The sequence below is a fragment of the Lutjanus erythropterus genome, chromosome 9, assembly GCF_056507025.1.
Source record: "Lutjanus erythropterus isolate fLutEry1 chromosome 9, fLutEry1.hap2, whole genome shotgun sequence".
In the NCBI taxonomy this organism is placed as follows: Eukaryota; Metazoa; Chordata; class Actinopteri; order Lutjaniformes; family Lutjanidae; genus Lutjanus; species Lutjanus erythropterus.
In genome coordinates this window covers 17,457,545-17,473,298 of record NC_139325.1, presented here as the reverse complement: position 1 = coordinate 17,473,298, position 15,754 = coordinate 17,457,545, and the positions used below count along the sequence as shown (strand labels likewise).

Here is a 15,754-nt window from a genome sequence, read left to right as displayed (position 1 = left end):
TTCTTATAAGTGTCACATTGGACAAGGAGAAATTTAATTGTTAAGGTATAAAAGCAGTCCCATGTATGTCACCTTTACTTTGGCTGTGCACACCTGATGCTGCTTCTCGGTAAGCGTGGAGTCAAGAGTGTAAACACATTCTTGAGTTTGAGACCCACATTCCTGTCATTATGAAGCAATTATGAAAAATTGGAAGTATGCTTTTGAGCCATAGCTGGAGGATAAGACTTTTGAAGTGATGAATCACATCAAATAACATATAAGGACTCCTGTATTCTGGGTAGCACTCCAGATTCACTTCATAAGCTTTATATTGAACCTATGACAGGTTGCACTATGCTTTATGTGTGCAATGGGTTTCAAGTAAAATGCATGTGTCCTGTGCTGCTGTAATAACAGCATGCAAACCAGTGATCATCAACTGGCAGCCACACCTGGCCTGCCAGAGCATCCCATCTAGCTCCCAGGATGGCCAGTGGTGAAGTTTTGTGTCTGTGGTGAAATGCCCAGAAAAAAAGCTGTATTAAGTTAATGCAAACCAAACGTTTCCTACTATTGCAGCTTCACAATTAAAGTGAGTTAACAAGTTAACCTTTATTATGAAGTATTCACAGGAAACACAGTGTTATTGTCAGTAAGCGTAGCACTGACCTACAAAACATGACATCATAGCCTGATTTCTTTATGTTTTGCTGCCCCCAGATTTCTGTGACCTGTAGTTTTAAACCATACGTATATGCTGTTACCACCAATAACTGCCTATGTCACATGCACAATAGTGGTGCAACTGCATAATAGCATTAAAACCAATTAAGGTATTTTTAAGATTTCCTTTACAAGCACGACTGCATTCTGCAATTATCTTTTTGGAATTTCAGATTTGAACCATCACTCCTCAGTGAACTGCCTCCATTGTGGAGGTCTGACAGCATTTGCTAGATAAGTATCTAGTTATCATTATGGATTTTCTTATTTTTACACAGTGATACATGCTAATAAAAATATAAATAAAGACAGTGCTGAGGAAAAAATCTGGCCTTTGCACAAATATGTTTGATGACTGTTGACTTGATGGTGTTAAGTTGAAGTTGTGGTATATCCTTCTGTGTGTCATGCAAAGGTAAACATGTAGCCAGTAAGTAAACATCACAATTTAATAAATTTAATTTTAATCACTTAAGTGTGAAAAATAGTTGTATGTCTATTTACAGTAAACAACTGAGTTGAATTTACAGTTCACAGTTCGGCACATCTGCATACAGTGGATACATGGCAGTTCAGGGAAATTTCCTTATTCCCATTCTGCCTGTTATTGTTTGTGTGTTTCTGGCTTCCTGACCCAGCAGCTGAGCCTCATCCCTGTTTCTCTGTGGAGCGCTGCACACACCTGTGGGTAAATTGGACAACAGACATTTGTGCAAATAAAACTCAGTACATCATTATATTTTATAGGTTTCTGGAAAAAAATATTTATATAATTTCAGAGTTGAACACACACAAACCTGGCATGTTGTACTCAACGATGACACTCATTCATTTCTCTTTCTCTTTGCTGTTTTTTTTTTCTTGTCGTCCTTTTAAAACCCCCTCTCTTCCCTCCCTGTGTTTTCCACTTTCATCTCCTTCACTCTGTTTCTCTCTTCCTTTCTCATTTCAAATCTCGTTTTGTTGCTCTGGCTCTGTTTCTCCTTCTACTCATATTTGCTCACATGGTTGGTCATCCTTAAATCCCATTTGGGTGTTGACTATCACCTGCCTCCACTTCACACTCACTTTTCTCTTTATATTCCTCTCTCAGGATGACACTCCTCCATGTCTGTCTGTCCTACCTATTCCTTTAATCCTTTTTGTGTTCTTTCTTTTTAAGTGCACTAGCAGCCATCTGATCCTCGCTCTCACTCTTTCTTTCTTTTGTCCATCGTTCCATACACATTTATTTTGTGCATGCACCTGCTCCCATAACCCCCTTCTCCTCATCTCCATAGGGAGTAGTGTGATTGAAATGTATGACCTTGTGTGTACACAAACACATCCGTGCACACTGACCCCAGATGCTGCCTTTCTGATATCCTTGTCTCTCTTATATGATTTAGTTTTGAGGTGAATTTAGGGTGAATATCACACAAACACACACATGCTCACACAGAAGTACACACAGGAATAAACCTCATGGATTAGATTTTGTCATTTGGGTCACCTCCATATAAATACACATATGCAAATAAATTGAGGCATACCTGTGTGTCTACACACACACACACACACACACACACACACACACACACACACACACACACACACACACACCAGGGGCAGAGGTCATTTTCCTTTTGTGCATATTAAGGACAACTGTTTGAGCGTGGTGGAATTCCCTGTATTCCTTATTGTATGCAGACACACACACACACACACACACACACACACACACACACACACACACACACACACACACACACACACACACACACACAAAACAATTTATTTGGGGGTCAGCTGTTGTGGTCAAATGGAATATATTTCTGATATTGGATAAAACATAAAACGGGCTTTTCACCTGTGGGCTGCGAAGGTGTGGAATAGTTTCATTGTTACACTGTTGTGTGTGTGTGCGTGTGTGTGTGTGCGTGCGCGCGCGCGTGTATGTGTGTGTGTGTGTGTGTGTGTGTGTGTGTGTGTGTGTGTGTGTGTGTGTGTGTGTGTGTGTGTGTGTGTGTGTGTGTCAGTCAGAGGGAGAGACATATGTAGGTGTAAAGGTACCCTCAATACTCACACAGGTTTACAAGAACTTCTCTCAAAATCTAAAAAACTAATATAGTCTAATAAATAATGGGAGGTGGTAAAATCATAATCTGTGTTGTTTTCTAATTGACCTGTGGTTAGGGCTGCGTGATATGGCTTATAAATAATATCTCAATATTTTTAGGCTATGCTGAGATATATGATAGCACTTGCAACTGAGCAACTTAAGACTTAAAAACCAAATGACTTCTAAATCTGCTAAGATGACTACTAGGAAAGACCCCTGCCCAAGTATGATACATTTGCCAGCAAATTAATCATGGCTATGTTAGCCAGCTTACTGGAGACTCACAAGGTGGCTCTCTCAGAAGAATTCAAGATTTCTGTTTTCTCTCTTGAGTCTAAAATCAACTGGGTACAGGCGACTGTGTACAGTCACAGGCAATGGATTACTTCCTTGGAGTCTAATGCAAACTCTGTGAGTGAGCATCTGCTGTCTCTGGAGGCTATGTGTGCAGAGCTAGCTGCTAGCATTGCCAACTAACCAACCAACTACTGTTATATCTGAACCAAATGGTTGATATGTTATAGTGTCAGGCAGATTACAGAACATACCCATGGTCCTGGCTTCAATATATGCTCCAACTTGGGATGACAGTAAATTCATACCCAAATTCGTCTCCCCTATACCTATTCTTAGTGATTACTGTGTCATTATTGGAGGTGACTTCAGCCATGTTCGATATTAAATTACTCCACAATATCCTCTCATGTGAGTACCATAGTATTCACAGGAAATGCAGTATCTTTAGAAATTAGTTTTCCTAATGGTAAACCACCCTCTAAATTCTGGAGATTTAAATCACACTTGTTATCTGAACCTAAATTTAAAGATTTTCTTAGTTCACAAACTCTGCAGACAGATCTCTTTTGTCTGTCATTATAAGAAATCAGAACACTCCAAACTGACAGAAATATCAGATGAATTCTGAGAACTTGATGGGCAATATTCAGCCAATCCCTCTGCTGGTCTTTATAAAAAATGGCTTCAGCTTCAATCTCAGTATGACTTGTTGTCAACCATTAAGGTTGAGAGGCAACTCCTGCAAATCAAGCAACAATTCTTTGAGCAGGGAGACAAGGCTGTAGGCTAAAGCTGAGCAAAGTGCTCGCATACAAAGCACGGGTGACTAGTGCCTTAACACTGATTCCAAACATTATAGTCACCTACAGGCGACACTACAACAGATTCAACAGAAATTAGTATTTTCTATTTTTTTTTTTTTTCAAAATTATTATTCTAAATTATTTCCACAAGTTAATGAGATGGCCTCTGGTAATATGTGCACACTTGTAACCATGCAATCAAATTTCGACAAAGTAACAGGTCACTGGATCCTGACGGTTACACTACAGAGTTTTAGAAAGCCTTCGCTACAGTACTTGTCCTGATCTTAGTGAGAATATTTAATATTGCCCACCTCAAGGGCCGTCTTCCATGTAGCTTGCTGGAGGCCTTTGTCATCGTGTTGCTCATAACGGACAAGGACGTGCTCTTGTGTGGCAGCTACAGGTCAGTCTCCCTGCTGAATGTAGACTTTTAAGATATTGGCTAAAGTCCTATCATCTTGTCCCCAAAAAGTTATACCAAGCCTGATCAATCCAGATCAGACTGGTTTTATTTCAGGAAGGCAGTCATTTTCAAACACCAGAAGGTTGTTTAATAACCTTTTCTCTCCCACCACCAACTCACCTAAAATCATGCTGTCTTTAAATGCTTAAAAAGCATTCGACAGTGTAGAAAACCATCACGGTACCATATTTAGCTTTGTTTAATTCTTAATATTCTATTCGTGCATTTCATGTACTTTGCTTTTACCTCAGTTGTTACCTCTGTATTCATATTACAGAGTGTGGAAATAAGTATGTGATCTAAATCTGAAGTCATTTTGATTTCAGTGCAAGAATGTTCTCAGCCTCTTCTTCACACATCATTCAGAGCTATGAACACAAGCACACACACAGACATTTACCCTCTCACACGCACATATACACGTACTCGCATACCAGGATGCCTGTCTGACCCTCAGGGCCTTTTCTTTATCAGATAAAAGATTAGTCAACAGTTTTTGTGCACATTCTGTTCTAACAACTTCTCAAATAATTGCCTGATGGCCATGATATGCAAAAATAACCAAATCACCCTCCTGCCATTGGCTGCACCACCATACCTATGCAAATCTTATGCAAATCTTACTTTCCAGAGATTTCTTAACAGCAGCATTTCTTTGTGTCGTAGGAATTTATGTGCACTTAAAAGCTGAGTCATACCCCAGGCTACTTTCCCACACTGGTGCAAAAATTAGCAGAAAAACACGTTGGTGCCCATGAATTAATAAAATGTTCCCTAAAAGTGAAAGAGTCGTAAGAGTTAAAGAATGAGCTTTACAGTGGAGGATGTTAATGTCACAATGAATAATTAGCAGGCTCAAACAGAAACTGCAGTTTTTTTTTAAACTGTCAGGTACAGAATGACTGATCAGCAGAATTTAGCAGAATGTTTTTTTGCCTTTAATTTGCTACACAATTTTCATCAAAGATAGAGATAATGATTGTTTTTGAGCAGAAATAAGCTTACAAAACATTAAAACAACCTAAAATTACCTCAAGCAGTCAGAGCTGAAAGAAATATTTACTACATTGTAGTAGAACCTTTAAATATCGAAATACTGTTTCATCACACACAATGCAAAGCAGAGTGTGAACATTTGTTGGAAAAGTCAACCAGCATAAAATTGACACTTTCTGAGTTTTACTACCAGCACCTCTATTTATTAAAATCTGCATAAAAGCCCCTAAGTGCCCCTAAGTGAAGACAGCAGATTTACCACTGAAAATTATTTACCTGAATCATACATGTCAATATATAGTATATAGTGCCAAAACACTAACGAGTTAAAACAGACATGGATTTAAACTGCAACATGACTGGTCGGTGGTGCCATTTGACACATAGGTGCCAATCCTGCACCAATCTTCCATCTTCTAGATTCAGCATCACCATTAAGATCATTATCACCTCTGCTGTGCCTGTGTCTGAGTTGTTGCTATTGACAGCCAGAACAATGCATTTTTGTGACATGGGTGATAGCAGTTGTGGCTTGATAAGTTTCAAATTAGATGAAGTTTGCTCAGCAAAATCGGCCGTCACTGAGAGTGTGACAGCCAATGTCTGTGCAATCCATTGACTGTGGTGTTATTCCAAGAACTGATTTTCATAGAGCAGTAAGAGTGTGTCCAGGCACAAATTTGTGATGGTAACTGTAGAGATATATAATTTCATTTATCATTTCGGACCCATCAATGTCAGTCTTCACTTTCCCACTTGCCTTAGTGTGAAGGTTCCCTCCAGTGCATCGTTGGACATTTTTTTATCTGTCCAAATAGCACGAAAAAAGTTATTTGACCTCACTGAAAAAATCAAATATTCAGTCATAACAGAGTGTAGTCTTTATCTTATCAAAAAAATATGACCTTATGAATTTGCTTTGAGCTGAAAGGCACCAGTACTATGATCACACCCATGTAGAGTTTCTTGTAATTTTCTGTGTTCTAGAATACCCACAGATGTGTAATTTTAGCAGTCAAGGGTGTTTTTGCATTTTGATTGGACTTTGCAACACAGTCTGGGTTCATGGAGGCAGTGATCCAACAGGGTGGCAACAGGGTAACTAAGTTTGTGTGTCCACGCGCTGGCAGGGCGCTTCAGAGTGCTGGATAGAAGCATCTGTGCCATTAAAAACAATCTAAACATGTTTTGTTTCTGACAACAATACACAACAATAGTTCCTATGACCGCCATTGTTGCATCGGAAATTATGAAAAGGGAGAGTTAGCAGATGGCAAATTGTGCTTAATATTCCTGTCACAATAATTATTCTTTAAGATTTATTTTAATTAATCACTGTTATATTTTAACCAGATCCTGTATTCACGCAACTGTATACATTCATTTAATTTTGATATTTCATATGTGGCCACTGCCTCCTGTCAGAGTCGTCTTTCTCTTAAAATTGCTAAAACAAACACATGTAACAGCCTCAGGGTGCTGATTGTAGCAACGCACATGTGACGTGACCCTAAACTACTTTGGATGATTAAAGCTGTAATTTCCATAACTCAATGTAAAATAAATGAGTTGCTTACAGTGGCTTCTGTCATCTGTACATTGTTCTGGTGTTTTGCTATGAGATAACAGGCCCTTTTAACAGCTGCTGCCTTCATTAGTTGTTTGGTGGTGCCCTTGACCCTCAGTTCAATCATAGCATTAGTGGTTGCAGGTGGAATTCATGTGCAAGTTTGACTGTGTCAGTCTTCTGTCAGTGAATGGGGATAGACTGTTGTACTCTGGTGTGTATCTGCTATGCTGATCTTAGGCTGGATCAAGAACATCTGCTGTCGTCGTCACTTCTCGGACTGAAAGGGCCTTAGAGGTTTAAAGCTACAAATACCAGAAAATTAGTCCTTAGCATTTGGACAGAGTCCATAGCTGTCTCGCTTCGGTGACGGAAAACAAGGATTTGCAAATCATGTGAACAAGAGCTAGTTGCATAACATGCAAGCACAGCAAATGTGGATTCTGCACCAAATTATGGTTATGGCTATTACTACTGGAATAATTGATCAGTTATGTAACTATCAATGATAGTTTAAACTAGGTTAAATGAATTACTTTTGTATTAAAGTAATAATATCAAACATTCACTCCCTCCAAAAAATGTAAAGATTAGCTTTGTTTAACATAATTATGAAATAACTATTTAATTAGTTCATAACAACTAACATTTTTAGACTATCACTAATCAATTAATGAAAATGTTATCAGTGGATACAAATAATAGCCAGTTACTTCTGTAATTTACAGTATATCAAAAGTACTCTGGACACTGCAAAAAACAAACAACAACAACAACAAAACTGAGTGTCAGTCAACTGAGGGTGGGCAGGATCTGACGTTAAGGTTTCTTCCTACTTGCCCTGCAGGGCAAGTACTTCTCAAATCTACTTGTCCCATCTGAATTCCTGCTTGCTCTGTGTAGGAGGTTCTTTTTCTGGCTGTGTGGTGCATACTTTAGCTCACAACTTCTTTCTAACTAAAATCCATTGCCTGTTGACTGTTTCAGACACTACACAACACTTCTTTCTTCAGAGAGCAGTATTTAGTAGCTATAATATGGCCAACAAATAAGGGATAAAAGAGATAAAGAAATTGTAAAGAACAGATGGTGTAGGACCAGAAAAGTTTATTTTAACTTCCTCTTACCCCTGTTGAACGTGAACAATATTATTTATGTTCATTATTTGTCATTAATGTGCTGTTGAGGATCCTGTTTGTCTTTTTTTTTTTCTTTTTTATAGCTTGTTTTTATTTTTTTGTATTATTTTAACATCTTCAGTAAACTTCAAACTCAACTCAACATTATATTTAACTGGGAATTTGTACAGATCAGTGCAGTCAGATCAGTGAAATGTTTAAGTGCTATTTCACAGTAATTAAACAGTGCCGGTCGGTTACACCCTCCATGCCCTCTCTGAACAGGTGAGCCACCTGTTTAACGCTGTCATTGTTGCGGAAAAATTATCCATTTTTATTGGCTGTAGCCGGGAACTCTCTTCAGACAGTGCAGTACATGGCAGGTCTTGTAGCATCGTGCTCCACCCGCAGATATATTTCTTTCCACGAAGGGAGAAACATTCTGCATCTCTTTTCTGTCTCATAAGCTAATTTAGCTAGCTTTGGCTGCAAACCCTCCTCTGTGACATTTGAATAAACGTCTGATATCTGCACGCCAATGGAGGCAGTGGCACTCTGTAGTAACAAACCAGAGAGGAAAAACATAATGATCATGATAAAAAAAATTATCCGAGTTGGGCATGTCTGGGCAGGTTTTGCTTTCCTGCCGGTTATTTTTAGTTGTTCCGGGCATTTGGGCAGCCGTTATTGTCGGACCCTTGTGGGTCTCCAAATGTTGATTTGAATCTTCCACTTCAATCTGGGCCAACCCTAAACTGGTTTATTTAATATATATCTGATTCAGAAACTCTTTCAAACTAAAAGCATTGATGCAGCATAACCCTGACATGTTTATTTGTTGTTTACTGCAATTCTTTTTTCCTGTACAGTTTTTTCCTGTGTACTGGTAAGTTGTGCTGACTCTGTAGATAGTATTGTTTTGCAGATGTTTGTATCTGTATTTTGTGTGTGTGTGTGTGTGTGTGTGTGTGTGTGTGTGTGTGTGTGTGTGTGTGTGTGTGTGTGTGTGTGTGTGTGTGTGTGTGTGTGTGTTAAATTGATGGAGAGCTTGTTATTGTTGGTCTGGAAAGCCTCCTTTGGGACAGAGAGGAGACAGCAACCACACAGCTGAGACCACTCCCACTAGTCCTGTGTGTGTGTGTGTGTGTGTGTGTGTGTGTGTGTGTGTGTGTGTGTGTGTGTGTGTGTGTGTGTGTGTGTGTGTGTTGCCTAGACAAAATTAAGGTAGGCATAATGGGCACCATTTGGCAGCTGAACTTACTCTCTCTGTCTGTATTTCTCTTTCTCTCGAGTATTAATTAATTCTTGAGTATTAATATCCTCATCATGTATATGTACACACATATGTTTTATAGTTCTGTGTTTGTTGCTCTAGGGTTACTCACTAATTTTTCTTTCTATTTATAGTTCTTTCTCAGAAGAAATGATGATTCCCCACAACACACAAAGGCCCAAACAAACAAACCCTGCACATGTGTCATGTCCTACCAGTGTGACTCGCATTATTTCTGTGCTTTTACAAGATGTGCAGCTGTACAACTGTTTGTGAGACTTGCTGCTTACAGTCTGATACAATAAGCTAACACACCTCAAGGCTGACACTGCTGTGTTTTCACACTTTATTAGATTTTGTGGTTTCTGTATCCACCACAATCTACAGGTGGTAGAAAGTCTTAAAATATTAAAACATGCAGTGTAAGCTCAGTGCCTTTTTAAAAAGTATCATAACATTGTGAATTAAAAGTTGTGAAAAGTTTGTTTTTTTCCTCATCAGGCTTATTTCAAACTCTTTGGCATTATAAGGATTTTAATTTTAGCTTAATGAAACTTGAAGACACATTGATATTATTTCACACATCATGCCAGTGCCACAGTGATCAGAATGATAGTGAATAGATTTTTACCATTATTTGTATCTCACTGCGAGCATTTTAATTAATTCTGCTGTACCTTCATAGTTTGTCCTTGGTCTGGAAACTGTGTGTGTGTGTATGTTTTGTTGAGCATCAGGGATTCAGAAGGAGAGCTTACCTAAGGCAAGGTGGGGTTTGGTTAGTAATCTCCCCGTTCTCCCCATCCTGGGACCTTCTGTGTGTGTTACAGAAAAGTACTGCGGGTGTGTAGCGAATTATCTAACGCAGGAAATACTGTGTGAGTGGGTTGTGTGTATGCTTGACTGCAGCAGCGAAGTGGATTCTAAGTGAAATATCTAGTTCAGCGTGGCGTAAAGGAGCAAGCTTCTACCTCCCCACCATGGCCGTGCCATATCCCCCCGAGTATGTGTCTTTGTGTGTGACAGCTCTCCTGGCAGTGCCATGCAAAGCCTGCCACCATCGTCTTGAGCAGCAGCCAAGCTTAACATCACAAGGAGCAACACACCGCTGAGTGTGTGTGTGTGTGTGTGTGTGTGTGTGTGTGTGTGTGTGTGTGGAGTGTGTACATGTACATTAATCATAATATGTTTAGCCTAACCTCTTTAGTTTTCTGTAACTCATACTATCAAAATAGACCTGTTTTGAGTATTGTGAACATAAATAATATGTTAAAGTTTTTTTTTTGGCAAATTGTGGCCATGGTGTGACATCCTCCAAAAGGTTCTTTGGCAAGTAACAGTGAGTTGAGTGGTTTTCAGTATTCAGTATTCAGTATTAATAGAGGTCTTAGGATAGGCATTCACAAATGCGAGACAGTGAGATGCAGTTGAAAGCTCAAGAAAAGCTAGGAGCTGGACTTTTGTGTCAAAACTGTTTTGTACTAGTGGTCCCAAAGTCAAGGATGACTTTTCATGCTCAAGCTGAATGGGATCCTCCTGGTAACTTAAAGGTTTCCAGTCTAAAAGCAACTTTATTTAGAAAGCATATTAAAAACAGCTGACGTTGCCACAGTGTTGTCCAGTTTTCAAGTTAAAAAACAAAACAAACCAAAACTATTAAAACATTTGGTTTATTTCAGTCCTAGGAAAGTGCCAAACCACTGAAAACTTTATGAACAAACAAACAGACAGTAAAACCTTCAAATCGACTCTGGTTAATGTTACCCACTACAAGGAGGCCAGTACAGACGAAATCTGGTCCCCTGTTCATCTGGCGCTCAGAAACCTAGCTTCAGCAGTCTGCATTAGCTGCAGGCAAGCAATGGACAAGTGACATAAAGCACATATGTCCTGTACATCAAATTAAATTAATGAAATAAGATTAGAGCGTGCAGAAGTATTTTTTCCCTTTTCCAAATCAGTGAATATGATGCTGTAGCCATACCCATATAATACCCTGAACTCATTAGACACCTTTGAAAGACTGTAGAGATCATAAAAGATTATTCTGTGTGAAGGAGAAGTAGTATAGAAATGAAATTTGTATAGAAGAGAAATTAGCAGACTGAAACATGTGTGATCATCTGGGTGTGACTTTGAAGACCTTCTGACCCTCTGTGTGTTTCAGACACAAAGGAACAGTGCCAGAGACCAATTAATTAGTTCTGCTTTTTTAGGATTTTCTTTGCTTTGTAGAGTCCTTTATTATACTTTTTTTTGTGATTATGTGTTAATTGGTTAGATAGGTTATTTTTCTGTATCGTGCTTGTGAATATTATTTTCAGTAAAAAATAAATGCACTTTTTTTTCCTTCTATAGATGACCCAGCAGAAGCAGACCTGTGGTTGCTCAACAGCTGCACTGTGAAAAACCCTGCAGAGGACCACTTCAGAAACTCAATCAAGTACGGAAAAACATAAAATGTGCACACACTTGGATCCTTTGTTCATTTCTTAAAATTTTATGCAGCCAGTAGAAAAGAATTTCAGGTTTTGGGTACTGAAATTAGAACTACAGGAAGTTGACCACAACTTATCCCCAGATGCATAAGTAAGTTCATGAGTAGGTTCCATGTCTTTTGTTTGAGATGAAGTGATACAGGCAGAATTTAAAATAATCTTGTCTTGAAACATTAAAACAAGAAATAGACTGCCAGAGTGATTGTATCTTTCATATGGATTGAAAAAGAAAGAATATGGGACAAAAGTAACTTAGGTCTTGAAATATCTTCATCTTCTTATTATTTCAAAGTTCTGTTTGGCCAGCATCGCCAAAAATAAAAAATAACTCTCTTTTTTAATATTACTGCTGTCTTCATCCAGATTGTGCTATACAAAAATCTATTTTCTTAAGCTTGTGTGTGTGTTTATTACATGTTTTTAGTGTGTCGCCCCATGCCAATCTCCACCTACTCACACTGACAGAAAAAGAGAGGGAGAGAAGAGAGAAATAACACACACACACACACACACACACACACACACACACACACACACACACACACACACACACACACACACACATTTGCATAAACACAGAAATTAAGCCAGAAACTGTTTTGCATTTTGATTAATTTCCATCCATCAGGGGCATGTACACACACACACTTTTGTGGTAGTGAGAGAGACTCAGCAAATGAATTACAGGGTGACTGTGTGAAATTCAGGATTTTTCTTTTGAAAACAGTTTTAACATCCACATTGGCTCAAAAGTATGAATTGTTATGGACTGAAAGAATTCAGATGCCATCAAATAAGAGTATTAATTGTGAGTGATCGTATTTACTGTTAACAGATCTCTTTTAAACAGCCTGTTTCTGTATGAAGTGGGAATGTAGATGCTCATTTTTTCCCTAAAACTTTAATTAACATCAGTTATAGTCTAAATCCAGATAATCCACTTGAGCCTGTCTCTAGGGGCCATTAGAGGAACTGTGTATGAGCACTTAGGCTCTGGCTGCTGCTGCAGGAGTCCAACAAAACATAGTGCGTCAGAATCGACTTGAGAAACTACTCGTTTATATGTTAAAATAACTGTGAAATTATTGAGAGCAAATTACTGTATTGACCACTACTGATTAAGAGCAGTTTTGGTGTTCTGAGTTTCCTGACTTCTCATAAATAATCTAAAATTGCTATTTATTCCATGTTCATTGCATATGAATAGACTATAGTTTTTGTCAGTTTATTATTTTAGAGCTGAAACAACCATTTGATTAATTTATTAGTCAATTCATAGAAAATTAAATGGAAACTATTTTGATGGTTGGTAGTAACTTTTCAAGCAAAAAAAGCCAAATATAGTTACAGCTTCTCAAACATGAATATTTGCTGTTTTCCATAGTCTTATATGAAATTTAGTTGATTATTGATGAGTTTTGACTTGTTGGTTGCATTTATCAACAGTGAATGTGGGGAGATCACACGTTGCTCTGGCTTTTTCGACTTCCTGCAAAAAGAATAAAGTGCGTTCAGTCGCATGGTCACAGCTCCAAAGAGGTTTGCTTACACCTTTAAAAACCCTCCTACCTCAGTAACCTCAGAGCTGTGACAGGACAGTTGTTGACATGTTTGAATGGACAGAATTGTGGCCTTTTTAGTTTGTCGGCTCTTATAGATGATTTGCATTTCATGCTAATTGCAAAAAGCAGCAATTTATCATCTGTCACATTTTATATTTTGCATGTCTGAATCATCAGAACGGAGTAACTTATTATAAGGCAATATTCCAGTTTCAAGGGTGAACAGTTTCAGTTGGCCAGCTTGATCAGTGCAATCTTCTTGTCTTTCTGCTTCAGCTGTCTCCACATGCTCACTTTGTCTTTCACTCTTTCTGTCATGCCAGTTTTTACGCAAAGAATTTTTCAGTTGAAATGCACAAAATAATAACACACTTCAAGACTATGGAAATGCCTTCCTTGTTGATGGCAGAGTTTTTCTTTGACTGGAAATCAACCAGCTGTAATGCTAATGCAATTAATGCTCTATTCACTGGGAGGGACGTGCGCGCGCACCCACGCATGCAGACATACGCACACACACACACACACACACAGGAGGAATGAAGAAGTTTTTCGCCTTTCATGACTTGCTACTTGCATGATGGAGACACGAAATGAGGGGGTAGGGTTCAGAGAGAATCCAAATGCCCACTTAAGTCTTTCTTTTTTTCATACCTTCATTTTTCTTTGCTGTCTCTTCATATAATCGACAGCGAGGAAAAATGAGAGAAGGAGGCAGGCACACGGGCTGCCTCGCGCTCAGTCACACGCTGGCCGTTATGCTTGCACCTCCTGGTACCACACACACACGCACACCTCTATAATTCACACACACATTTGCACAGGCTGAGGCATCATATTTGTTGGTCTTAAATGTCTTCAGATTTATTCAGTAATTCCTTTGTAATTTAAATGCTTTAAAATCTTAATTCTTACATTTAGTTAAGTCTTAGTTTTAGAGGGATAAAATTTAATGATTACCAGCATCAGGTTGATGAGCAAGTTTGATGTGCAGTGGCAGACGTGTTATAGTTGGTGACAGAATACATCCAACTAAAAGGATAAGGAAGAAAAGGACCAGGGGCCTCATTTATAAAGGTTGCTGCACACAAAAAGACGGTGGAAACGCTTTTTCACCGCCAATGTTGGGATTTTTAAAAAAAAATACTATGTGGAAAACGGTGCACATTCCTACACATACTTTCAACCTTCCGTAGACCTTCCACAAAGATTTTCAGACACGGGAAATCAGCGACATTCAATTATTCATTTTGTACTGATGCTATTTTCAGTGATCCAGTTGAGCAGATATATTGTGTTTTGTTTTCCGTTTATTTTTAATGGCTTTCATTGGCTTTATCTCTGTGTTTAAATGTGTGGAGTTGATTGTTTCCGTAAGGATGCAGCCGCTGCTGGAGGGTAAAGAAGACACAGCCGAGGTGCAGTGGAGGTGCAGGGTGCACAGCTGCAGCACCTTTGACCTGTTGGAACACAGGGAATAAAATTAACAGAAATTGGTTATGTGAAAAAAAGCCCTGATTATGTTGGAACATAAACGTGTTGGTGCATTTGGTTTACTCTCAACTCAAACAAGAGAATACACATTACCCATTACACAGGCTATTGAATCATTCCATGCGTCAGGCTCACTCGGTGCCCCCCTCTGTCTTAAACACTCCTCTGCTCTGGTGGGATTCCCTGACAGTAAGTTTCTCATCAAAAAGCGAGGTGTCTGTCCGCTGTCCATGGTACAAATACACACACTGTGGCTCTGTACTTTCTGGTTTATACTTTTCTGTTGGACTACTTATTTTTTAATTAGTCTTGGAGTCCACCTGTAGACCACAGCCAGCCGCTGTCCAATAAGTCCTGGTGGGAGTAAACTAGTTGAATGCCTCTGCAAATTAATCTGCAGATGAATAAAAAACACCGCCGCCCGTCTCTTCGTAATAAGCTGCTACAACTTTTCTTTGTGTACTTATTCTTCACCAAAACGGCCTGACAGCACAGGACACGCAACTTCACTCTTTAGGGTTCACAGCAGGATAAACAAAACTGTTGCACACATGGCACCACACTCATACCTGTCCCCCATAAACAATGACAGGTAGGAACTAGCAGGAAACAGCAACAGTGATTTGTTACATTTAGAAAGTGACCGTCTAATGAAAATAAAACATGTCTTAAAAGTTATTGTAAGAACTTTAATGGCATTATTAAGTACTCGTATCGGTACTCGGTATCGGCAAGTACCCAAATGTAAGTACATGTACTTGTACTCGGTCTGAAAAAAAAAGTGGTATCGTATCATAGTGCATCCCTATTATATTCCATTCCTGCAATGTTCTGCCAGTAAATCCCCCTAAATCTTACACACTGTACCCTAAAC

At 38.9% G+C, this 15,754-nt stretch overlaps 1 protein-coding gene across 1 annotated transcript in view; it reads left to right on the top strand.

The window, feature by feature from the left end:
* The window catches only part of cdkal1 (CDK5 regulatory subunit associated protein 1-like 1), a 274,804-nt gene that overhangs the window by 37,415 nt on the left and 221,635 nt on the right, over positions 1-15,754 (top strand). The window contains exon 4 of the mRNA XM_084726284.1: positions 11,685-11,769. Coding sequence (XP_084582410.1) covers positions 11,685-11,769 — 85 coding nt within the window. The remainder of the gene's footprint in view (positions 1-11,684; positions 11,770-15,754) is intronic.